The sequence below is a fragment of the Heteronotia binoei genome, chromosome 7 (genome assembly GCF_032191835.1).
Source record: "Heteronotia binoei isolate CCM8104 ecotype False Entrance Well chromosome 7, APGP_CSIRO_Hbin_v1, whole genome shotgun sequence".
Lineage (NCBI taxonomy): Eukaryota > Metazoa > Chordata > Lepidosauria > Squamata > Gekkonidae > Heteronotia > Heteronotia binoei.
In genome coordinates, this window is record NC_083229.1 from 55,321,746 (window position 1) to 55,349,570 (window position 27,825).

General features: G+C 37.4%; 1 protein-coding gene across 7 annotated transcripts in view; it reads left to right on the forward strand.

Moving 5' to 3' along the window:
- The window catches only part of EYA1 (EYA transcriptional coactivator and phosphatase 1), a 160,128-nt gene extending 141,550 nt beyond the window's left edge, over positions 1-18,578 (forward strand). For all 7 annotated transcript variants that reach the window (XM_060243648.1, XM_060243650.1, XM_060243649.1 and 4 more), the window contains 2 exons: positions 482-582; positions 17,593-18,578. In XM_060243648.1, coding sequence (XP_060099631.1) covers positions 482-582; positions 17,593-17,673 — 182 coding nt within the window. In that variant the 3' untranslated portion in view covers positions 17,674-18,578. The remainder of the gene's footprint in view (positions 1-481; positions 583-17,592) is intronic.
- Positions 18,579-27,825: the final 9,247 nt, after the last annotated feature.

A 27,825-nucleotide genomic window follows, 5' to 3' on the forward strand; every position in this document is an offset into this window, starting at 1 on the left:
GAGAGGAGACAGGTACAATCAATTCAACTATATTTTTCCCTCACCAAGCTAATTGCAGCTTTGGAGGACATTTCACATTGTGGAAAATGCATAGGAGGAAAGGGTAAATTATTCCTTCAACCAGTGAGACTTCCCCAGTCTTCAAAGCAGCTGTTTGAGACTGCTGATCTGGTTTTCTTTGTTTTTAAGCATGCCTTAATCATGAATCATGCTACATCTTTTGGGGTCTTACAATTCATAAAAATAAAACAGAGAAGTAAAAAGCTAATTTGGGAGAGCAAATTAGGTGAAAGGTAGGTCTTTGTTCAAATACAGACCCTTATCTATTGATGTAACTATTTCATTTTATAATACTTGTAGCCATGTTGGTTTGAGTTCTTAATTTAAATAAAAGACAATGTGGTTTTCAGCCATTCAGATTAGATTGTATAACAGATTCAATTGTATTGCACAGTCTTTAATAACCTATGCTTATTTTCAGGAAAAGAAAGCTGTTTTGAGCGCATAATTCAAAGGTTTGGAAGAAAAGTAGTATACGTTGTTATAGGGGATGGTGTGGAAGAAGAACAAGGAGCCAAGAAGGTAATGAGGCAAGGTTTACATGTCCATTACTACTTCTATAAATGGATTAATATTTAATTAAATAGTCTCTAGGTGATTTCACAATTAAAGGACCAATGGCTTGCTTTTAAATAAACATATGTCATACATGAAAATTTGAATGTTTTAATTTATTTAAATTCATTCACATTTATAGACTATTGGCTGCATCTAATCAGCCCTGATACTGTCAGAAGAAGATAGTGTGGGGCAATCTTGTCTAGTTCCCTTCATAACATGTTCTGTAATCACTAACATAGACTTTTCAGGTTTGAAATGAAGTCTTTTTTCCCTTCTGTACCAGCAGATCCTAACTGACTCATGGCAAAGAAATATATTGCTAAATCTCATAATTAAATAAATATGCAGAAGAAATACAAACATTTACTCAATGCTCACATTGTAGGTCAGATCATTTCCTCCTGTCAGAGGTGCCATGTTGACAGAAGAGAGAGGAGGGACAAATTCATCTTCTTCCCACCTCTTACTGAAGTCCCCTAGCCACACAACAGTCTATCCATGTGGATAATACAGCCCAAGGAGTCATCTTTCCAGGGATCAAAAGGGGCTGCAGGCAGGAAGAGGAACACAGGATATCACTAGTACAAAGCATCCTCTAGAGGCATTGCTTTCATGTATTATTTGTTGCCGGAAGGAATTTCCAGTCTAGGACATAAGGAAACAGCCAGTTTTTTGTCCTGGCAAAACTACAGTGAGATCAATGGAATTATATCAACAAGGAATTTGGTAACTATATGTATTCATGTCAAAGAAAAACATCTCCCTGGGTCTACAGCTGTTCAGATTCTTACCTCACCTCAAAAATACTACTTTTCAAGTTTTCCGTGACTATATTTATATGCCTGCAACTTAAAGGTCTCAATTGTGGCTTTGCCCCAAGGCCAAAATAATAAAGGACAGCCTGTGGTTGTGTTGCTCCCATAGCAGCCAGCAGGGAGATTTTCTTCCAATTTCCCCTGTTCTTTTGGGGAGAGAACAAACTGTGCTGGGTCTGCCCACCAGAGCAAATGCACTTTCTCTGTTTTGCCGAACTAAGCCAGCCCTGTGTTGCAGGAAGAGGTGAGTCAAAGTCAGTAACATATTTACAGTGCATGGCTGTACAAGTCTTTGGAACATATCTACATTATATGACTGGTGTTTTATAACAATAAAACGGCACATTTTCTTTCCAATGCAGATCTTGCAATCAGTATAGGCAGCCCCAAACTAAAAAGAAATAGACTCCTGTGTGAGCTATGTTTGCATACTGATTTTACATACCAGTTTTACATCATCCCAGTTGTTACTGAGGGTCAAGTCAACTTTCCATCTCTTCACAGCTGCCAGACAAGCATCCAAGCTGTCATCTTCAACTGCCAGCTGTTTATCAATTGGTTCTATCTAATTTTTCATATTTCTCTTTCATTCAGTGTTTGAGACAGCACATTTATGTTGCTCAAAATACTGAATGGAATCTTGGAGATTCAGTGGGAATGGGATGTAAAGAAATATAGAGACATAATAGCCAGTTTTTCACAGGCAATCCAAAACTCTATGTAAGGCTGACAATGTACAGTTAACGTATGTTTTTCCAAGGGCTTGAAGTGTGACATAATCCAGCCCATTTTAAGAATCTTCTTCTTCTGTTAAATTTCATAAATACCAATGTAAATGCCAGTATATTTTCACAAACCCATTTTTGATTGCAATGAATTATTGCAATGAAAATATGTGGACAAATTATCACCATCTAATTTTATATGAAAATTCCGTATCTTTGATTCTCTATTGGTACTGGGAGAGACAGTGTCCCTAAGGCATCCACTAGTATGCAGGGTTCCTTAAAGAGTACTTCTTTCCCCAAATTTATTTAATATCTATATGTGCCCCCTCACCCAACTGGCAAGGATGACACCCAGCTATTTCTGTTGATAAGTAGCTGACCAGACATTGTTTCCAAGGGTTTTGGAGGCCATGATAGGGTGGTTAAAGCAAAATGGGATAGAAACTGAATTCTGTTAAGATGGAGGTTCTGTGGCTAGGTGAGGAAGAGCCACAGCTGGGTTGCCAGCTCCCTAACACTAGCACTGACCATCAGGAGTCTGGGCATGAGTCTGGATGCCTACTTATCAGTGGAGGCCCAGGTTGTGAAGGTTACTAAGCTGGTATTTCTCCAACTGTCTCACTCTGACCTAGCTATGGTAATCCATGCAACAGTCAGCTCCAGAATAGACTGCTGTAACTTGCTCTATGTGGGCCTACCCTTGAGACTGACCTAGAAGCTCCAACTGATCCAGAATGCAGCCACACAGGTCCTTATGGGAATCCTAAGATGACACATATTCATCCTGTGCTGCATGAGCTGCACTGACTTCCAGTGGAACACTGGATCAGGTTCAAAGTGCTGCTTTTGATCTTTAAGGCCCTTAGTGGTCAGGGACCCACATACCTTTGAGACTGCCTCTCTAAGTATGCCTCCAGAAGAGCATTATGCTCTGGAAGTAAGAACCTCCTGGTGGTCCCTGGCATGAGAGAGATCTGGCTGTCCTTAACCAGGGCCAGGGTTTTTTCCCTGCCTGGTGGAAGTATCTGCCAGAGAACATCAAGATTTGTTACCTTTACACAAGGTGCGTAAACCGGAGATGTTCCACCAGGCATTTGATTGAGGACAGCAAAGGTACAGCATGTAGTCTGGCACTCTCATTCTCTACAAGCCTCTCCCAGAGGAATGGATTGAATTTTGAAGTATATGTTGTTAAAATCCTACAACTTCTAGTTGTTTATTATTGTGTTGCTCTCTGTTGTAAGTCACTCTGAGCCCTGCTTGCAGGGAAGAGCAGCCTAAAAAGATAGATAGATAGATAGATAGATAGATAGATAGATAGATAGATAGATAGATAGATAGATAGATAGATAGATAGATAGATAGATGATGGACGGACGGACGATCTTACTCCTACTCAGGCCTTGGATTCAGTAGGAGCTCACAGGAACACAGCTCCTGAACCTTTATGAGAGTTCCACCTCCTTGTCCATTGAATAGTAGGTGCCGCTGCATAACAATCCCTGGATGAGCTCCACCACCTATTCTACAAAAATGACCCCTGCTTCCACTGTTTAATACATCTCCATATTTCACTAACTACTTCTACTCAGTATATTCTTTCTTTTGCATGTGGGGAATTGGTAAGACATAAATGTAAGAAACCTAGAACCATACTGGATCAGATCAAAGAACTGCCTAGATCAGAGGTCCCCAAAATGGTGCCCATGGGCCACCTGGGGCTTTTGCCCAGCAAGTCTTTTGATGACTATGCAGAGTTTAAAAACATTGCTTTGGTGGCAGCTGCCACCACAGCATAAGGAACTTCACTTTGTGACTGAAGTATGGTGAAGCAACCATTTTGGGCTGAACCCACCACGCTGTGTCAGAATTCCAAAGGTTCCTGTATGCTCAAAAATGTTAGGGGCACCTGATCTAGACTAATATCATGCAGTTGCTGACCAGAAGCTTCTAGGAGGTCCATAATCAAGGCACAGAGACCAAAGCTTCCCTTTATTGTTGCTTCACAGCATCTAGCATTCAGAGGTATACTGTCTCTGATCACAGAAATTCTACTTAGGCATTGATAGACCTAATTCCATTTCAAGACCATCTAAGTTTGTGTCCATACCTACCTGTGAGTTAATTATGCATTGTCTGAAACACTACTTCCTTTTGTTTGTCCAGAGTCTATTATCCACAATTTTTTTCAATTGTCTCTAATTTTAGTATTCTGGGAGTTGGGAATAGTGGACTGTCTATCAGCTTTGTTCACACCATGCATAATTTTAGAAATTTCTGTCATTACTTCCCATCTTTTTCTTAAACTAAATAGCTCATAGTTTTTCCTGTAGGTATGCTGCTCCAACCACTTGATCATTTTGGTAGATTTTCTGGACCTTTTTGAATTCTACTGTATCGTATTTGATATGGGATAACCATAACTGTACATGATTTTCCAAACGTGGCTGCATCTTAGAACTATACGGCATTGTGGTGCTTGTTGCTTTCTTTGTAGTAGCTTTCCTAATAATTGCTACCATGGATTTTCCCTTTTTCCTTCTAAAATGACCACTTTCTGAGTGTTTAAACCACTTCTTAGTTTATAACTGAAAATCTCACATCCCCAAATATTCAAAGTACTTGAGAAACTGGTGTGCTGCATACACTGTTAAAAACAGTGGTAAAGTTTTGTGTAGGCCAAAAGTAAGATTTGTATTTCAAACTGCCCCAGATTTTACTCGGTGCAATATGTTACAGCAAATCTGCTAAAAACTGAAAAAGCTGGATCTGCATAAGAGAAACTGAATATCATGCAGTTTACTAGTAACAGAATTTGTCAGTTGAATGTGTATCTTTTAACTGACCACTTTCACAATGGATTTTTTATGGTATCCCTTTTGATTGATTAAAATAAATATGATTCACACAGGATGCAACACCCTCTTACATTTCACTCAGATTGGATAAGTCATGGCATTGTCACCTTCCCATAAGCCATTATTTCCTGCAGACTCATTTTATAACACAATTAAAATATTCAGGTTCAACACTAAGTAAATGGGAGATACCTACCTGAACGAGAACTATTTGTGCAGCTGAGGTTATAAGGACTCAGAGACATGGTACATTAAATTCAGTGTCTTTATACACTGGGGGAAAATTGCATTTCTAAGCGCTATGAAAATTACATATAGAATGTAACAGTAAGTGCTTGACAGAATGCTTGGCTGTTGGCCAGTTCCAAATTACAATTTTTAAATTTGTGATTATGAACAGATTTAAAGATAACTGGGATCATGATTTTGCTAAGATGTCGACATTTTAATTGCCACATTTTTATATAAGAACAGAAGACCTTACTTAGGATGGAAGGTTTAAAACTTTCCTTTCACACTTCTTCCATGATTTAGCTATAAATGCTCCTCTAAACTGTAAATATCTCTAAATGTGCTGAGTGTGATCTCTGAAACACAAGGGCTGGGTCCAGACCGGCAGATTAAGCCAACACATGGACAGCTTGCAGATGGATTAAAAAATCAAATCCAAATGTGCACATCTGCCTCCTGTCAAGCTCTTGCACTCACCCTGTCCTCTGGTATCTCTTGAGGAGGCTCAAAAAGCTACCACTTACAAATTCTTCTGCCACATGCCATCCACTTTTCCTGGTGTCTGAACGTGGCAGCATGCAAGCAAGGCTGATTGGTGGTATGAACCCGCCGATATGCTCTAGGCATTCATCAGTATTATTTTTTTTATAAAACTGCCCAGAGTACACAAGTGCATGTGCGCATAACCACTAAAAATGTATGGGGGAAAAAGAAACCCCCGCCGCACCAAGGGGATGGCATGCAACAGCCATTTGATCCAGATTTAGCCATTCCATTTTGAACTGGCTAAATTTGAGAGGTTTCTGGTGCACCTGAAACTGCCATTTTGGACCCAGCCAAGTAGATTCTTTAAATCATCGACTTGGTATCAAACTAATAAAGAAATCTATTTCTTTAAAGTACTTTTAACTTGCTTTTTTTCCCTCAAGTGCTAATAGAGGTACTTACTAAATATTATGTCCAAAAGACATTTTATGGTTGTTGTATTGGCATCTGATGACTGTTACATGTATCAGCACCTTTAGTGTTTCTGTTCCACTTCCTGCCTAGCTGCTTAGAAAACCTATGGACATCCCAAATTCTGAGGGATTGTCCTGGAGTGCTAGGATCCTAGCTGCTGCTGCCACATTAAGACTAATAGTGGTATCTGGTATCTAATATAAGACTAATAGGCAGCCAATACATACAAGTGTTTGAGGATGCTTCATGCAGAATCAGAGCATTGTACACCTAGCCCAGTATTGATGAGCAGGAAACAGATCCACAAGATATCAGGCAGCAGTCTACTTGAGCCCTGTTGAATGAGATCGTTTAGGAATTTAGGATTGATTCTTTAAGATATAGGTTTCCCCTTACATTAGCCTTTTTTAAAATCCCATGAGGCAAAAAGGGATTATGAAATTATTTTTTCCTGACATAAGAACATAAGAGAAACCATGTTGGATCAGGCCAATGGCCCATCCAGTCCAACACTCTGTGTCACACAATGGCCAAATATATATATACCAGATACCCCTCCAGATACCCCCAGCTCAATTCTTCATTATAGCTTATGGGGACCATTGACTATAATGGTTCCCATAGGGTTTTATTAATCAGTTCATACCGAACACACATTCCTAGTGCCTTATAAGGATATCATGAGGCCTGATTCTGGACAGCTCCTGCCCCATTGCATCATTTTTCTGGTCAAAATAACACTGGGCAATGGTTGTCTAATTTGATCCTCAGAAAGGGTTTTTCCCCCCTTCAGGCCCAATCATTTGCTGTTTTTCCATGAAACCACATCAGAGCATGAGACTGGGAGTGAGCTAATCTTGAGCTATCAGCATTATTGTGTCAGCTCCAACAAGTCCCTTACACATGCACAATGGAAATTGTATATTACTTGTACATTATTAATGTCTCCCCCCCCATACACAATAATTTGAATGTTTTATGTTTGAAGGACTGTCTTTTTTTCTTCATTTATATAAAATGTATTTTGCTGACATTAAAAGGCCTGCTTAAGGAGAACAAGTTTTCACAATCAAACCATCAGCCTTCATGGATGATGTAGTATGTGTTTTTCCCCTGATATTCCTGTCTCTGGTTTATTCAGGTGTCTTGCAAACATGCTTATGATTTGAGGTTCAAAGCAACTCTTTATTTAGGTAGTGGAATGAAATATAAACATTCATCTTTTTTAACATTTTACATGGAAAGCTTCTTATAAGTTCAGTGTTAACCATGGCCAGTATAATATGAATCAATAGAAAACAATTACCTTATATGAGATTAGGGCATCACAGTGATATATTTTGATTCTTCATTTTGAAAGTTGCTTTATTCACCTGTCACCAAGAATTATAAAAGAATATATTTTGATAGCGAACAATACCTGATTCATTTTATTGTCACAAAAAGTTATGTCATTTAGGGATTCATCTCTGGGTATGCTGTGTAAGTTTGAAAATATTGTGTATTTATGTACACTTCTTTAAGAAACTAGTCTTTCTTTGTTTTTCAAAATCATTTTCTCAAAACTGTTAATTAATAAAGGCAATTTAGCTGGGTATTTGTTGGGGTTTTAAGATTATTATACTGAATAGTTAGATCACAAAGTATTAATAAGAAGAGAATAGTTAGATCACAAAGTATTTATGAGAAGAAGTATCTAGCTCACCTAATTATTTTTGAACATTCAGATTATTGGATTATTAATTATATGAAGGGATTTACTTACATAGCAATTTTAAATTGTGCAATTTTTTCCCAAACTTGCTTCCCTCTGGAGCTTTTCATGCTACTCAAAAATTGTTTTTGAAAATCAGGGGAATCTCCAGTGTGATTTGATGAAATACCAAGTGCTTTATCTGGAAAGAAGAGATAAAGTAGTGTAATGTTCAAGTAGGATGATGGCAGAAAGTATTATATAGTCGCAGTCAATTCAGGACTACTACATTGAGTTTTCAAGGCAAGAAATGAACAGAGGTAGTTTGCGATTGCATATGCTTCTGCACACCACTCTTGGTGATGTCCCATGCAAATACAAACCAGGGTGAACTCTGCTTAGGCTCTGTGATATTATGAGGTTGGGCTAGCCTGGCTCATCCAAGTAGTGCCATCAAGTAAGATGACCAAAATTAAAATGACCTTAGTAACAAAGTTGACTGGTTGACCTTAGCAGCAAATCAATCTCTCAGTTTCAAACAATGTTTTTATTAGTAACATATGGCAATATATTCAATTTCTTATATCATTAATAACTACTTTTTTTTCTATCCCATATATTACTTTCTATCTACCCCTCCCCCTTTACGTGACCCCCGCCCGTGTACTATATTGAAAACATCATTATAAAAGGTACCCCTAATTAATAAGAACCAAAATTCATATCCTCCTCCCACTTATACTTAATCATTATCAAAAATTGTCCAATGTCCTTTTATTTTCCATTCTTTTTCTACATAACTTCTGAACTTCTTCCACTCCATCTTAAATACTTCTAAATCATAGTCTCTTGAAGTTATTGTTAACTTATCCATTTCACTCCATGTCATAACTTTTACAATCCAATCCCATTTCTCTTGTATTTTTTCTTGCTTCCACAATTTCACATACAACGTCCTAGCAGCTGAGAGCAAGTACTAGATTAAAGTTCTATCTTCTTTTGGAGATTTTTCCATTTGTGATCCCAACAGAAAAGTCTCTGCAACTTTGTTAAATTCATATCCCAAGATCTTAGAAATCTCTTGCTGAATCATCCGCCAAAACATTTTAGCTCTTTCACAAGTCCACCACATATGGTAGAAAGAACCTTCATGCTTTTTGCATTTCCAACACCTGTCCGGCATCTTATTATTCATCTTTGACAACTTTTTAGGAGTCATATACCATCTATACATCATCTTAAAACAATTTTCTTTAATTCTCTGACATGTTGAAAGTTTCATAGAGTTCTTCCACAAATATTCCCAAGTTTCCATCTGTATTTCTTTATTTACATTAATTGCCCATTTAATCATTTGAGATTTTACTACTTCCTCTTCTGTAGACCATTGTAGAAGTAATTTATATACTTTTGAAATTAATTTATCATTGTCTCCAAGCAGAACTTTTTCCATTTCTGTTTGCTCTTTTCTTATTCCTTCAGTTTTAATATCATTCTCCACCAAGCTCTGTTGCATTTGAAACCAGTCATATTTCTTATTCAATTCTTCAGCAGTTTTCAGTTCTATTTTGCCACTTTGTATTTTTAATAGTTGATTATATGACAACCACTTTTCTTCACCTATCTCAGATGTTATTTTTATTACTTCAGCTGGTACTATCCATAACGGTCTTCTCTCATCTGCATATTTCTTATATTTCATCCGCGTACTTAACAAATTATTTCTTATGTAATGGTGAGAGAAAAAACCATCCATCTTCTTTTTCCCATAATACAAATATGCGTGCCAGCCAAATTTATTTCCATGACCTTCCAACACTAAAAGTTTTTTGTTTAACAGCGTTATCCATTCTTTTATACACACTAAACAAACTGCTTCATGATATAGTTTTAAATCTGGCAATTGGAATCCTCCTCTCTCTTTTGCATCTGTCAAAATTTTCATTTTAATCCTTCATTTCTTCCCAGCCTACACAAATTCCAAGATTTTTCTTCGCCATTTATCAAATTGTTTACTATCCTTCACAGGAATAGTTTGAAACAAATACATTATACTTGGTAAAATATTCATTTTAATTGCAGCTATTCTACCCAACAATGACAAATTAAGCTTGTTCCATTTTAGCATGTCTTCATCCATTTTACGCCATAACTTCTCATAATTATTTTTAAACAGATCAATATTCTTCATTGTTATCTCCACCCCCAGATATTTTACCTTGGAGGTGACTTCACAGCCCGTTAATCTCTGTAATTCTTGTTGCTTGTTTATCTGCATATTTTTACACAGAATTTTTGATTTTTCTCTATTAATACAAAGTCCCTCCAACTGCCCATATTCTTCTATTTTAGCTAATAGCAAAGGTGTAACGTATAGGGTTTTCATTTATAAACATTATATCATCAGCAAAAGCTCTGTATTTGTAAGTAAATCCTTTTATTCTTAATCCTTCTATATCGTTTTCTTCTTGGATCTGCATCAATAATATTTCAAGAATCATTATAAACAACAATGGTGAAAGTGGACAACCTTGTCTAGTACCTTTACTAATTTTCATATCTTCTGTAAGTTCAGCATTTATGCATAGCCTTGCACGTTGTTCAGTATATGTTGCTTTTATCATTCTTATAAAGCTTTTTCCCAGCTCCATTTTTTCCATTACTGCAAACATAAAGTCCCATTTTAAATTATCAAACGCTTTCTCTGCATCTGCAAAGAATAATGCTACTTCTTTTTCTGGATGTCTTTCATAATATTCTACAATATTTACAACAGTTCTAATATTGTCTCTTATTTGCCTTTTGTGAAGAAACCCTGCTTGATCTTCCTTTATAAAATTTATCAAATGTTGTTTAAGCCGTTCTGCCAAAATTCTTGTATATATTTTATAGTCATTATTTAATAGTGAAATTGGTCTATAATTTTTTACATTCGTGACATCTCTTTCTTAGGTATCAACGAAATCTTCCTTCCATGTGTTTAGTATTTTCCCTTTTATTCTTATCGTATTCATCAACTTCTGCAATTTTGGTATTAACTCGTCTTTAAAGGTTTTAAAATATATAGCTGTATATCCGTCTGGCCCAGGTGCTTTTCCATTTTTCATTGCATTAATTGCTGCTTCAATTTCTATTTTTTCAATTGGATCATTCAAAACTTTTCGCATATTTTCAGTTAAGGGCTCTGTTTTTATCTTTTGCAAATACTCATCCATCTTCTCTTTCTTTACTTTAACACCTTTAAACAATTTGGCATAATACTTCAAAATTCTCTTCTTATTCCCTCTTGGGTAACCACTTCTCTGCCATCGACCACAATTTTGTTAATAATTTTATTTTCCCTCTTTTTCTTCAGTTGCCAAGCCAAATACTTTCCCGGTTTATTTGCTTCCTCAAAGGATTTCTGCTGCAGTCTTTTCAAACTCCATTCCAATTCTTTATTTAACAAATGTCTCATTTGAGTTTGTAATATTGTAATTTTCCTTATAATTTTCTTTTTCCCAGGCCTTTTTCTCAACTCCCCTTCCTTTTTCTTTATTTCATTTTGAATATCCAACATCTGTTTTTCTTTTGCCCTCTTATCTTTGTCATTCAATGTAATCAATATTCCTCTCATTACTGCTTTATGAGCATCTGACCGTCTGAAATTCTATGTCCTCTTTATCGTTTATTTGGAAGAAAGCTTTAATTTCATTTTCTAGGTATGTCACTGTTTCTTTATTCTGTAGCAAATCTTCATTCAATCTCCATCTTCTCACCTTCTTGGACAATTTTGTAATCCACATTATTGGGTTATGATCAGCACCAATTTTAGGTAGAATCTCTATTTTCCTTGTTATAAGACCTAAATCTTTAGTTCCCCACAACATGTCAATTCTAGAAAAAGTTTTGTGTCTTGTAGAAAAAGAAGTATAGTCCCGAACTTCAGGGTTAAATTTCCTCCATATATCTTCCAGATTCTCTTGTTTGACCAATTCAAAAAAAGACTTTGGCAATTTTCCTTCTTTACTTTTGTTTTGTTTCCCTCCAGACCTATCCAGTGAGTTCTTAACTATTCCATTAAAATCTCCCATTAACAAAACTTGGTCATAAGTCATTTCATCAAGCTGTTGTACAATGTCTTTAAAAAAAACATCCTTTGCACCATTAGGCGCATACATTCCCAATAACAACGCTTTTTTCCATTTAATATTGTCAATACTGCTACAAATCTTCCATCTTTATCTTTAAACACTAATTTTGGCTCCAATTCTTGTTTAATATAAAAAACCACTCCCCTTTTCTTTTGTTCAACCAATGAAAAAAATTCCACTCCCAATTGTTTATTCCATAAAAATTTATAATCCTTTTGTTTAATATGCACTTCTTGCAAACAAATTATATTACAATTTTGTTTCTTAATCCAATGAAAAGTTGCCCTTCTTTTTTGTGGTGAATTTAGTCCATTAACATTCCAAGGCAGTAATTTGTAATCCATCATGGTGCAAATTCTTTATTTTCTTCAAAAAATCTATGCATATCTTGGGCATTTGTAATTGTGATTCTTTTCCCCTGGAGTTCAAAACTCAAACCTTCAGGTATTATCCATCTAAACCTCATTCCATTGTCTCTCAATTTTTCTGTCAACTTTTTATATGTTCTGTCATTTATCACTTGCCTTGGCAGCTCCTTCATAATTCTCACTCTACTGCCTTCCGCTATCAATGTCTTTTCAAAGTTTTTATTCATGATCCTTCCCACCATTTCCTTTGTCATAAATCTTATGACAACATCTCTTGGTAAGTTATTTTTCTTGGCATAAAGTGAGTTCACTCTATACATATAATCATACATGTTTTTAGTCTCTTCAGGGTCTTCCTCTAAAAATTCTGCAATTATTTTTATTATATATTCTTTTAAATCACCATCCTCCTTTTCAAGTACTCCTCTCAGACGTATCTGAGTCTCCATCAATTTGCAGTTATGGATTGTCATTTTTTCTTGCATTTTCAACAAGGTGGAATCATATGCATTCATTCTACCTTCTACCTCCTGCACTTTCTTAGATGTTTCCTCAGTTTCCTTTCTGAGATCTTCCATGTCTTTTTTAATCTCTGCAATAACTACTTTTTTCGATTCATTTATCATCTCTCTCACCCCTTTCATCATTCTGGCCTCCATTGCCTCCAGTTGGTCCTGCATTTTTTCCAATGAAGTAGCCCTTGTACGGGGCTGCTTGTGTTCAGACATTTAAAAAACAGTGAATATTTGGACCTTACCAATTTCCAATTCGACTCTCAGAGTCAAAAGAGTAGGTCTTGCCCTTTATAACAAGCCCAATTTCTACATCCTCGGAGCTCCCAAAGTCCAGATATTTATTTTTAAAGTTTTTAAATCTTCCAAAATGGCGGTCGCAACTTTTTACTGCTCCCTACAATTTTTCCCCCTTTTAAAAACATCCAAGGTCCACACAAATAATATGACCAATAGTATTTATCGTCTTACCCTCGTCTCAGTTAAGTACAACAATTTTTAATGTCCCGAATTCTTTAAAAACATTGTTTTTATTTTGACCTCCCAGCAATGGCCGCCTATGTTTCTCAATGGTAATAAATTCCTAGAGTAGGTTTTCCTTCCTTACTTCCTGCTTTTGTTGCCACAAAGTCTCATTCACACTGGTAAGGAGATCTCATGATACTTGACGTACTTCCTGTCTTGCTTGAATATGCTGCAGGTCCGTGATGATGGTGCTCTTTTTTTCCAAAACCGCAAGTAGACTAAACAATAAATTCCTTTCCACTTTTTAGCTCTTTTTAACACTGTCCTTTATATTTATAAAGTCCAAATTTCACTTCTTCCTCCCCTCTTCTTCCAGACTTTTTAGATTTTCCTTTCCCAGCTTTTAAATTTATTCCATTAAGCTGTAAATAGTTCCGGAATGAAAGATAGTAATCTGTACCTTCTCTTTCAATTATCCAAGTTCTCACTGGTCTTTCAAAGCTTTAGATGTCTAGCAAAGTCCAAGAAGGTTAGGATCCTGTTGAGCTTATGTCAAATAAATGACTCTGAAAGCTTCTGCAGATGATGAAAATGCAACTCTTCCCGGAGACCCCTCAAAGAAGCCCCCCCCGGGACTCCCTTTTAGCCAAGGTAAAACTCCTCAAAGTTTCCTGTACATATCTTGGACTAATCTCTAACTGAGAAAAGTAGGCAGTAGACATTGAATTGCCTTCCACTACCCCGAACAGAAGCTCCAGCCTGCTTCCGTTATGAGAAGCAGCTCAGCTCGACATTTTCTTCCCCCGGAAGTCTCCGCAGTGAATCAATCTCTCAGTCTAACATACCTCATAGGATAAAATGGAAGGACAGAAAAACATGATGTTGTAAGCTGTTTGAAAGAAGAGTAAGATGAGACAAAGGAAATCCTCTAATTTTGTGTAGATGAACGCTCTTAGTGCTTATGGAGAATGGTCTTTCAATTCTAGCCTGTTTTTGCTATGTTACTTTATAGAATAAGCATATCTAATAGGGATGGGCATGAGCCAAAATTCAACACAAACTTGGGCTGGTTCAAAGCCCCTGAACCAAAGTTCAAGGAAGGCATCTTCCTTGAACTTTTAACAGACTCTTGTCTGGTTTGGCTGTTCAGCCCATTTAAAACTAACAGCTGAGCAGTGTGGGTCTGCAGCTGATTTCTTAGGTTTAAATGGCTGCCAGCCAGTTTACCCTTTCCTGGTGACCCCCCCCCCCTTCTTCCAGCTTTCAGTTTAGGTCTTTTGGCTGGGTTTAGGGTTCGGTTCAGGGGTTGCCCCATACCCCAAACTGGATTTTTTATGTTCATGCCTATCCCTAGTGTCTAACGCTGGCATTATTATGTCAACCTTACTGAGGATTCAGTTCTGTTTTCTAACTTACACAGCATCCCTAAATGATGTAACTTTTTGTGACAATAAAATTAATCAGGTATTTTTTGTTGCATTTTTGAAGCATTTAGTGGAGGCTGGGGAATCTATAATGTCTTTTCACAAGGTCAACCATGAAATTATGATGAGAGGACATTAGCAGAGAGATCGGCTGTGTAATTTGTTGTTGTTGTTCAGTCGCACAGTCGAGTCCGACTCTTTGCGACCCCATGGACGAAGTCACGCCAGGCCCTCCTGTCTTCTACCATCCTCCAAAGTCTGCTCAAATTCATGTTAGTTGCATCAGTAACGCTGTCCAGCCATCTCATCTTTTGCCGTCCCCTTCTTCTTTTGCCTTCTGTCTTTCCCAGCATCAGGATCTTCTCCAGTGAGTGGCCAAAGTATTTGAGTTTGGTGGCCAAAGTATTTGAGTTTCAGCTTCAGCATCTGACCCTCCAGGAAACAGTCAGGGTTGATTTCCCTTAAGACTGACTGATTTGATCTTCTTGCAGTCCAAGGAACTCGTAAGATTCTTCTCCAGCACCACAGCTCAAAAGCATCTATTCTTCTGTGCTCGGCCTTCCTTATGGTCCAACTCTCACAGCCATACATTACTACTGGGAATACCATCGCTTTTACTGTATGGACTTTTGTTGACTATATTAGACTTTTTGTTGGGTGATGTCTCTATTTTTTATTATACTGTCTAAGTTCGCCATAGCTGTCCTCCCAAGGAACAAACGTCTTTTAATTTCATGGCTACAGTCACCAACTGCAGTGATTTTGGATCCCAGAAATGTGAAGTCTGTCACTACTTCCATGTCTTCCCCTTCTATTTGCCAAGGTTTGATGGGGCCGGATGCCATGATCTTAGTTTTTTTGATGTTGAGTTTCAAGCCTACTTTTGTGCTCTTCTCTTTCACCCTCAACAAGAGGTTCTTTAGGTCCTCCTCACTTTCTGCCATTAGAGTGGTGTCATCTGCATATCTGAGGTGTTGATGTTTTTCCTGGCAATCTTAATTCTGGCTTGTGCTTCTTCCAGGCCAGCATTCCACATGATGTACTCCGCATATTAATTAAATAAGCAGGGTGACAATATACATCCTTGTCAAACCACCTTTCCTATTCTGAACTAATCAGTTGCTCCATATCCTGTTCTTCAGGCACTGTATCAACTCTAGTTCCTTAAACCTATTCTTCATCTCCACTGTATATTCATAAGGGATGTGATCAGGGTCAAACCTGAATGGTCTAATAGCCGAGTTTTCTTCAGTTTAAGCCTGAATTTTGCAATGAGTAGCTCGTGGAGTCACAGTCAGCTCCATCTTTGACTGCAGAGTATATAACCAATCTGATTTCTGTGTTGCCCATCAGGTAATGTCCATGTATAGAGTCGCCTTTTAAGTTGTTGGAAGACGGTGTTTGCTATGGTTACCTTTTGACTTTCTACTTTGGCATTCCAGTCCCCTATGATGAGGAGGACATCTTTTTTTGGTGTTAATTCTAGAAGGTGTTGTAGATCTTCATAGAAATGGTTCACTTCAGCCTCTTCTGCATCAGTGGTTGGGGCATAGACTTGGATTACTGTGATATTGAATGGTTTGCCTTGGATACAGACCAAGACAATTCTGTCATTTTTGAGATTGTATCCCATTACTGCCTTCCTCACTCTCTTGTTAACTATTAGGCCACACCATTTCTTCTAGGAGATTCTTGCCCACAATAATAGATGTAGTGATCCTCTGATTAAATTCACTTATTCCTGTCCATTTTAGTTCACTGATTCCCAGGATGTCAATGTTCAGTCTTGCCATCTCTTGTTTGACCGCAACCAGCTTACCTTGATTCATAGAACTTACATTCCATGTTCTAATGCAGTACTGTCTTTGCAGCATCAGACTGTTCTTTCACCATCAGACACATCCACAGCTGAGTGTCCTTTCGGCTTTGGTCCAGCTGCTTCACTCTTTCTGTGGTTACTTGTACTAGCCCTCTGCTCTTCCCCAGTAGCATATTGGGTACCTTCCGACCTAAAGGTATCATCTTCCAGCGCCATATCTTTTAGCCTTTTGTTACTGTCCATTGGGTTTTCTTGGCAAGGATACTGGAGTGGGTTGCCATTTCCTTGTCCAGTGGATCACATTTTGTCTGGGATCTCAGCTGTGTAATAATGTACAGCAAACTCTCACCTTAGTATGACTTCATATGTCATAGTTATTTTTCTGTATTTCTACATAAGAATTTAGGGAAAACACATATTGCTTTGCAGACTGAGTTATTCCTGTTTCCTCTTGGGAATTGTCAGGGAATGAGGAGGGTAAAAACCTTGTCTATTTGTAGGTACAAATACCGAAGACATAGTCTATATGTCCTGTAATAACAGCTTTTATCTCCTGACCACAGGGGGCACATGACTCCAGTTTGAGACTCAAAATACATATTTACTGCATCTCAGAGCCTAGAATTCTTAATAAAGAGTAATATCCAGATAGTTTCCATTTGAAGCCATCTTTGTAGTCATGTAAAAAAAACAAAATAATGGTTAAGCACTATGATTTTCTGTTCAATTTTAACATATTCAATTTTAATATATTATTCAGTTTTAATATGTTTTATCCCTGTAAATATTTGAACATATTACTTTGCCTCCTACACTTAATTGCAATTTTTAAAAATCTTGTTCATTTTTTCTGTTCTTCCTACATGGTAATTTGCTTGCCTCTTCCATTTTAAATTTCTTGATGTGGTTGTGCTGATAAAACAACATGGAGCTTTGTCCCTTACTTTCCTTTTGTATTTTCATAGCATGCCATGCCGTTCTGGAGAATCACAAGCCATTCTGACCTTATGGCTCTTCATCACGCTTTGGAACTGGAGTACTTATAGTAGCACTTTGTAATCTCAGAACTTTCCTCATGCCTATGGACAGTGTGCCTATGTCTTGTATCAGTGCTGGCCTACGGGAGAACTTTGTGATTTCATCATGTTGACGTACAGCTGCAACTGGTCTTAACCTTTGCCCTTCCAGTAAGCGGAAGAGCATGTCTCATTCTTCAGTAACAGCTGTTGATTCTAGTGTTGTGAATCCAGTGAAAACAAGCCATGATGAGAATGTTTTAACAATGTGTCCTTATCACAGTTGCTACATTGAAAGGTTCATACCTGTGAAGAGACTGGGGGGGGGCTGCTTTGAGGTTTCTAGAATCTTCAGTGTGGCACACATACCTTCTTAAACTTCAACAAACTTGATTGCACATCAAAGACTGCGCTTTTAATTAACAAAATCCCATGGATACATTTCTTGGAAAAAAAGGTATTGTTGTTTTTTTAGTTTCTCATACCCAGGGTACTCTGTAAATCTTATTACTTATTTATGAACAGACTGTTTTGACATCATCACCTAAATGTGGATATGTATGATAGATGAAAGATTATACTGAGTCCTTGCCTTCTGATAATAAAAAATATTTTGATTTTAGCACATGACAAAGTAGTTTAAAGTTATGTCTAATTTAAGCAAATAGGTACATCACTGAGACAATCGTGTACAGGAAGAATGTTTTTGTGTAAATTTGTAATGAATGGATAATGTTTTACATATTGTTAGAAAAATGCTATTGAAAGGTAGTAATGACTTTCTAGTGAAGTATGAGGCAGTGTGTGCACAAGCTATTGTGCAGTGCCTTACTGAAAGTATTGTGTATAAATATGTAGATAATGAATTTTTTTTTAGATCAGTTCATTAAGACCAAAAGCATGGATGTCAAGTGTCAATAAGAAACTGATTTTTATGCTTTCTATTCTTTTCTCTGGGTTTTTTTTTTCTTGGAAGCTCTATGACATCAAAAGAACAATTACTCTTTCCCCTCCTTATACCGTACCTATCATGGAGTGGCTTCCCATCTGCATTTTGTACACAAATGTCTAGGTACAAAATATATACACTTCAGGTGCTTCTACGTATGCTAAATAATGCAGTTTGAATCCACTTCAGTGACCATTTGCAAGTGAATTTTGTCATTTCACATAGCAAAATCCAGTTGCAAAGGGCAACACAAATGGACTGAATGTGTGTTTTTTAATATGTGAGAAAGCACAATTCACATCAGTTGAAAATAGTGTGCATGTTTGATTTGTCACTTTTCTTGTTAAAACAGTATGTAGGCTTATATTGAAACAGTGAAATATTAAGCCTGCACATTATTTTAATATATTAAAACAGTTAAATATTTTTTTCCAAGAAAAATGTGAATTCTCAACTGATTTGGTAGAAACTAAGTACAATGTATAGCAAGAAGTGTCCCTTAGAATCTGCACATGTACAAAATAAAAGCCATGCTCTGCTCTTTAATTTCATTTTTTACTGACAAGATACTGAACATGATAGAAAATTAATAATTAAATTTATTCATTTTTCCCTCCAAAGGGAATAGATTTGAAAAAAAAATATTTTATGCAATCTCTCTTGTCTTTTAAAATAATAAAAAAATTGTTCATAAACACAAAAAAAATAAAAATGAAAGCAAATAATGTATTTTAAAGTAAATGCACAATAACAAGGGGCAGGCTGAAACTGTTCTATTGGGTTCCAGCTCAAAAAAGGGCAATTTTGGCAATTTTTATTCCCACTCTCCAAATGAGCTGTGTTTTAAAAGTTTGTTTCCTTGCTAAAATCTTTAAACTGCTGAAATAATACACCGAAATTTGTAAAAAAAAAAAAAAAAAGTTGCATGGCATAGTGAGAGTTAGAGGGGTTTTTTAAGCACCTGACCTACTGAATATAACCCTGGTGTAGCACAAAGAAATATTTTGAAGAATGGCAGATGATAATGATTTCTAGTTTTAACTGCTGAAATTCACAGAAGTCCCTTACATTTACTGTGAGACCATAATGGAGGCTGTGATTTTAGTGAGGCGGAAGCTATAAGACAGCCCAAAATTAAAGAAACTGGTTTCATACCTGCCTCTTCAGACTTCCAAGTTTTGGGGAAATGTGAGCATTTTAATTGAAATATCTTTTTAAACTTACATTCTGGTATGAAATCAAAAACTGTTAAATAACACCTGAAATTTTGAACTTCTATTGGTCCATTGCTGGCAATGGGCACAGTAAAATAGTTATTGCCAATTTTGTTAACTACATTCATATTTGTAACCAGCTTATACTGCATTTGAACTGTGTTTGTCTTCTGTCAGATATGAAGACTATGAAAAATTCAGTCCATTTTACTTTAGGCCAGTGTAGACTCAATGAGAGGTGACTGTTTTAACTATGGTTGATGCACATACCTTCCTCCTAGCCCGTCCCAAGAGCAAGTTCCTCCATGGCATATTAACTACATACATTGACTTATGTTAACACAGTTGCAAATAACCAGGTCCAAGTTTAACGAGGATTTTTCTGCGGGAGAATCAGAGGTAAAACTTTACAAGGGGGGAGATCTGGGAGAGAGGAATGGATACAGTCTCACAACCTCTTTCCAGTCTTATAAGCACAGATGAGAAAGGGCCATTGTTATGTCTGCACTGGATTCATGTATCTAAATTTTTGGTCTGAAGCTTAGTATCCTTTCACTGATGTCTTCATAAAAAAAAACCTCAGCTCTTCTAGTTCTTTCTCAAATCTCGATTTTTGTCTTTTGCAAAATACACCAGCTTTTAAGCCAGCTACTAGTAGCGAAGCAACAACAGTAGCTATGAGGCAACATCTTCTCTTTGTGGAGGATGTATATTGCTGCTACCATTTGTAATTATTTTGTGATTTTTTTTCAGATTGTTTTACTATCAAATATGGCCCCTTGTCTTCAACAACCGTATTCACCAAGAGCAATCCAATTCAGGGACTATTCACAGTCTATGAAGTTGAGCACATACTCAAGTAATTTAAGGACAGGGGCTGTAATTAGATACTTTTTTTGCTTCAAGCAAAATTATGATGGACAATTTTCTTTGTTTTATTTTTGTAGTCATTATGTGACTAAAAAAAGTTTGTCTGGGCCTTATTGTACAAAAAGTGTGTTGTGTCCACAATTCTGTACAGAAATTTTCCTCCATTCATTTTGTGTTTAAATTAATAAAATTGATTTGTGACATATTAAAGACTTATCTCCTGGATGAATTTGACTTTCTCCATTTAACCAACTCATTTGCCCCTCAAGTGCATAACTTCTATTTCAGAGTTCATATTGGAATCATGTGGTAGCTAGATGGTTGGCCTTGGATGTATGAAAGAGACCCTGCATTGAGAACATGCATTGAGGGACTTTGAACAAGGTCATACTGTAACAACTTTGTTGTAAGGCAACTTTGATCTTCTTTGAGGAAGGGCAAATATAAATGTAACAATAAAACAAGTTATATTGCTTCTGTAAATCTCACAGTTATAGAACTCAAACTTCCATTGCAGAAGCCACTTCGGTGGGAAGGGCGGGATATAAATCGAAATATAAATAAATAAAAAATAAATAAATAAGCAGCAAACTGCCAAGGAATTGCTTGGCATTTTCTATATAGAAAGGATGTAAACATTCAGAGTAGCATGTGGTTAATTTACCATATAATTTATTTAATTAATTTTTATAGCCTATCCTTGGTAGAACAGTTTGTAGTCTATTTTACATGGTCATCATCACTATAACTAAGATTACACCTGTGTATCTAGCCTATGCATCCTCAGAAAGTAATGTCAGATATACAATAAAAGCAATAGAAGAGACATAGCACTATACTGACTTCTCATACAGAATTCCTAGCTTCGCTACTGTGATGACAGCCTCACAACAACAGTGCATAGTAGGCTGTCATCACAGTAGTGATCAACACAGAGCTATGGTAGGCACATGATGTTGCATTTATTTTATTTATTTAATAAATTTTATCTCATCCTTCCTCCAGAAAGCTCAAGGCAGCACATATTGTTCTCTCCTCTATTTTATTATCCTAACAACTCTGTGGTTAGCCTAAGAGTGAGTAACTGATCCAGCAAGCTTCACAGCTGACAAGACATATGAACCTGTGTTTCCCAGATACTAGTGTGGCACTCTCACTACTAAACTTCAGGACTTCCTAGACAATATGATACTAGACAGCACAAACATTTTACCAGACTGCAAACAATCACTATTTTGCAATGGAAAGACCTTCTGTACCATGCTTGGAGTACCCATAATTGCCTTAGTGGAAAAAAGGGGACCACAAGCAGAAGGCATTATGGGAAGTTTATTAGTATGTAAGTGAAGAAAACAAGCTCTGTGCAAAGGAAACCACTTATATCTGAGCCACAAAATTTATAAGCGAAGGGAAAGTGACAGTACTGTATACTTGCTTCATGACAACCACCACCACTACTGATTACCCCAAGTTGACAAATCTTTGTACCATTCTTTGTACAATAAAATTCTTTGTACAAAAATATTTGTACAATAAAAGCATATACATGTCGAATTTCTGAGTTAAAAAAGTAATAGAATCAAAAAGGCCACCATTCAGAGTCCTTTTTAAATTTATATTATAATAATAATAACATTTAATTTATATCCCGCCCTCCCTGCCAAAGCAGGCTCAGGGCGGCTCACAACACAATATAAAATACAAAGATTACATTAAAAAAACAATCTACAACATTATACAATTTCCTTAAAATTCCCTTAAAACCATTTAATTAAAACCAACAATTTAATGCGAATGTACTTGGTGCTATATGTCTTTCATCCATGACATTTCCATTATCTTTAACAGTAAATCAGATTAGTAATAAAGATGTAGAACAAAAGTAATAAACATGTAGGAAAAATGTTGAACAAAACCTTTAAATTAATAGCAACAAAAATATTCATTTAACTCAATGGTCCAACATTATTCAGAGGGGGCAGGAAAGCATCTAAACTTAAATTTGTAATTTATGAATGGAAACGGCACAAAATAGAAGTGTTTCTACACTGCATCCTAATTGACATTAGGCTATTGTAACCCCAAAGGAAATTAAATTAAACTTAATAATAATTTGTAAATAACTTTTTGTTGTTGTTCAAGTGAATCCTGTCCATTTTTCCAAGAGTTCATGGTTGCATAGTTCTGCTCTTACCGTTCTTTCCTCATAACAACTCTATGAGGTAGAATAGGTTAAGAAAGAATAACTGGCCCAAACTCAGCCTATGAATAGCATGGCAAAATGGGAATTTGAATCCTAGTGTCCATTTCTAGTCCAATACCCTAACCAGTACACCAGGGGTGCTGAAGATGCGACTCTAAGCCCAAATCAGGCCCCTGGAGGGCTTCTATCAGGCCCCTGAGCAACTGGCTATCTGCTCCCTTCTTCTCTCTTACTTCCTTCTGTATCACAGTTTGCTTTGCCAGGCTTGCTCAATTGCACAGGAACTAAAGAGCAAAACCTCTGTTTTCTCCATTGGCTGATGCTCCTCCCCTTCCTGGTCCCCTGGAGAAGGAAGAAAAGAGCCAGAGCTTCCTTTGCCCACATGGGAGAGATAAAACGAAAGCACCTTTAAGAACAACAGGTGCTAATGTTTTAAGCATGTTTTAAGTGTCTTTTTTTAAAAAAAATCTTTGTGTTTGTCTATGTCCTTTATAAAGTTTATATCTCTGCTACCAAATTTAAATAGGTACACCCATGGCCTGGCCCAACATGGCCTGACCCAACAAGGTCTCATTTATGATAGATCTGGCCTTCCTAACAAATGAGTTTGACACCCCTGTAGTACATTGTATTGGCTGTCTCACAAGTCTGGTTTCCATCATGCACCATCTCTGATTCTTTCTCCTTGGTTTTGCATGATATCTTTTCACAGTGGTGCTATGCCACATCTGCAAAAGAACCTGCAGTGATGTACTACTGTGAAGCCTTGGGTTTTTTCATAGTCCACTAAGTTTCAATCCCACATTGACACAGTACAAGATAAGACCCTTTCTAAACTGTAATATGCAAGTGTCTGTAGCTGTTAGCCTGTAAATGAATTAATACAGCCAAATGAAACTTAAAAAGTCAATTTGACATTAAGACAGAGTGAGAGTCCAATGGCACCTTTAAGACCAACCAAGTTAAAAACATAAGAACATAAGAGAAGCCATGTTGGATCAGGCCAAGGGCCAATCCAGTCCAACAGATGTCTTCAGGAGGTCCATCAGTGGGGCCAGGACACCAGAAACCCTCACCCTGTTGCTCCTCCCAAGCACCAAGAATACATAGTATCCCTTGCCCCAGACAGAGAGTTCCAACAATACACTGTGGCTGATAGACACTAATGGAGCTTTGCTCCATATGTTTATCCAATCCTCTCTTGAAGCTGGCTATGCTTGTAGCCACCACCACCTCCAGTGGCAACGAATTCTATGTGTTAATCACCCTTTGGGTGAAGAAGTACTTCCTTTTATCCATTCAAACCTGACTGCTCAGCAATTTCATTGAATGTCCATGAGTTCTTGTATTGTGAGAAAGGGGGGAAAACTACTTTCTTCCCTATCCCATGCATAATCTTAGAATCATAGAGTTGGAAGGGACCTCCAGGGTCATCAGTCCAACACCCTGCACAATGCAGGAAACTCACAAACAGAGGTGGAATCCCCCTAAATTCACAGGATCTTCATTGCTGTCAGATGGCCATCTAGCTTCTGTTTAAAAACCTCCAAGGAAGGAGAGCCCACCACCTCCTGAGGAAGCCTGTTCCACTGAGGAATCGCTGTAACGTTCAGGAAGTTCTTTCTAATGTTGAGCCAGAAACTCTTTTGATTTAATTTCAACCCATTGGTTGTGGTCCTACCTTCTGGGGCCACAGAAAACAATTCCACACCATCCTCTATATGACAGCCCTTCAAGTACTTAAGAACATAAGAGAAGCCATGTTGGATCAGGCCAATCCAACACTCTGTGTCACACAGTGGCCAATATATGCCAGTGTGTGTGTGTATAAGTATGTCTGTGTGTGTGTGTGTATATATATATATATATATATATATATATATATACACACACACACACACAGCTGGCTGTGCTTGTAGCCGCCACCACCTCCTGTGGCAGTGAATTCCACATGTTAATCACCCTTTGGGTGAAAAAGTACTTCCTTTTATCCGTTTTAATTTGACTGCTCAGCAATTTCATTGAATGCCCACGAGTTCTTATATTGTGAGAAAGGGAGAAAAGTACTTTTTTCTCTACTTTCTCCATCCCATGCATTATCTTGTTAACCTCTATCATGTCACCCCGCAGTCGACGTTTCTCCAAGCTAAAGAGCCCCAAGCGTTTTAACCTTTCTTCATAGGGAAAGTGCTCCAACCCTTTAATCATTCTAGTTGCCCTTTTCTGGACTTTTTCCAATGCTATAATATCCTTTTTGAGGTTCAGTGACCAGAATTGCACACAGTTTTCCAAATGAGACCGCACCATCGATTTATACAGGGGCATTATGATACTGGCTGATTTGTTTTCAATTCCCTTCCTAATAATTCCCAGCATGGCGTTGGCCTTTTTTATTACAATCGCACACTGTCTTGACATTTTCAGTGAGTTATTTACCATGACCCCAAGATCTCGCTCTTGGTCAATCTCTGCCATTTACACCCCATCAACTTGTATTTGTAGCTGGGATTCTTGGCCCCAGTGTGCATTACTTTGCACTTGGCCACATTGAACCTCATCTGCCATGTTGATGCCCACTCACCCAGCCTCAAAAGATCCTTTTGGAGTGCCTCACAATCCTCTCTGGTTCTCACCACCCTGAACAATTTAGTGTCATCTGCAAATTTAGCCACTTCACTGCTTACTCCCAACTCCAGATCATTAATAATCAAGTTAAAGAGCATGGGACCCAGTACTGAGCCCTGCAGCACCCCACTGCTTACCATCCTCCACTGCGAAGACTGCCCATTTATACTCACTCTCTATTTCCTATTAATTAGCCAGTTTTTGATCCACAAGAGGACTTGTCTTTTTATTTAGGTTTAAGCTTTCATGTGCTTGCAACACTTTGTTGGACAAACATTTGCATGCACATGAAAGCTTATACCCTAAAACTTTGTTGGTCTTACAGGTGCCATTGGACTCTCACTCTGTTCTATTGCTTCAAACCAACATGGCTAACCACCTGGATTGGCATTAAGACATCATTTCAAGCTATTTCTTTAAATATATCACTAATCAGTTTGTCATCTGGATTTTCAAAACCCTGTGCTCAAGAGAATTACCACCAAGAAGCTGAAGGATTGCAAATTTCACATCCTTGTATTCTTTAGAAAGAATACCACAAACATGCAGTAGAAAGCCACTGGCTGTGTATATATTGAATGATTTTGTTTTTTACTACCATGTTTTAAGCATTACTACTATGGTTAAAAAAATACAACTGACCAGAAACCATTTTAGAGTTTAAAATCATGCAAGATACTCCAAACCAGGTTTAAAGTTCACATTCCATGCTTTGACAGATTGAAAACATTTAGGTTTAATTGTCTTCCCTTAAATTAAAAATACTTCATTGATCTCCATCCTAAAATGGGAGAAGTTCATCTGTATTTTGAAGTGACAAAAGTATTAAATTACATCAAATATGAGTGACAACATATGAACTGGGGTTCCGGCCCCTCCTCCCTCTCTGTTCCTAGAACAAAGAAGAATAAGGAGAATGACAGCAACTACGTGAGACCTGTGGTGTAGGTTGAATACTATTCTGGAGCAATGCTGTGTAGGCACGTGCATTACAAAATTCCCAAGCCAAAGATGTACATGTAGATTGCTGGTTTGGGCCACAATTAAGATTTTCCAGAACAGTAGAACCAATCTGAGATTCTTTGGTTTTACGAATTCCCCTGCCCCCAAACAATCCTGGTTTGGGGGCATTGCTAGCAGGCTACAGCATGTGCTTGTGTTTTTCTTTTATTCTAATTATTTCCCAGGCAACAGCATTTTTCCCAATTGGACCCTTGCAAGGGAGGTGCACAGAGTGCTTCCAGCCATCACTTCTGTAGACAAGCCACAGAGAACCACAGTTTTCTCTCCCTCCTTCCTTTGTGGGGGAGGTTCCCTTTTGTTCTTTGCAAGTACTTTGGCTGAGAAAATAGAGAGTTGGGGACACTTTGTTCAGGGACCTGTACAATGTTACCTTTTGATCCAATTTGCTTGAAACGTAGTGGACAGGAAGCAATTTTTGGAGCCATTTGGTTGAAAACAGCCTCTCCAGCCTCTTATGGAGAATCATGGCAGACCAACAGGAAGAGACAGAGTCTTCAAAGGAAGCCACATTTATTTTGTGAAAAAAAACAAACCACAACAAGGAAGCATGCAAATGCAGTTTTCAATTAAAGTGTATTTTTAATCATTGTTGCCAGTCAGTCAATGTAAGAGTAAGGAAATGAAATGAATGGGGGCAAGACTATGGGTTTTTAAAAAAGAAAAAAAAAGCATTGGCCATCCAGAACTGGTAATGTTCTACCCCAAAATAAGTAACCATGGTAAACCTCCACCCCACTAAGGTTTTTTTCCCTCAGCACATACATCTAATGCTGCACATCAGAGTACATGGAATGGAAGCACTACATTAAATTCCATTTTATTATGTTGTTTAAGCTACCTTGGGGACCTTTCTGGATCAAAAGGCATGGTAGAAATCAAATCATATAAGCATTTGCCTGTTTGGATTAGCAAGCTGAACCAAAGAAGAGGTAAAAATGGGATGCCAATTGCGTAAATTTAAAATTTACAATGTAAATTATCTTTTGTTTAGAAAAGTACTTGAGTTGTTGTACAGGGGAACATGAAATCCTGTTCTCTAATAAAATAGTCTGTGAGCCAACTGAAATTTAATAAAGCAATAGTGGCTTAAAGATGTAGTCTAATTATGTTGCAGCATCTAATAAAAGAGTTGATCCAAACATTCAGCAAAACTTTAAGACTCCAAATAAAGATAGCATCTTTATACCCTGTAATTAATACAAATATCCCTAATCCTATTGTACTGAATCTGTCTCAGGTTCATATTTCGATTTGGTTGATGGCCACTGTGGTGACATCAGCAGCAGCAGATGGTCTCA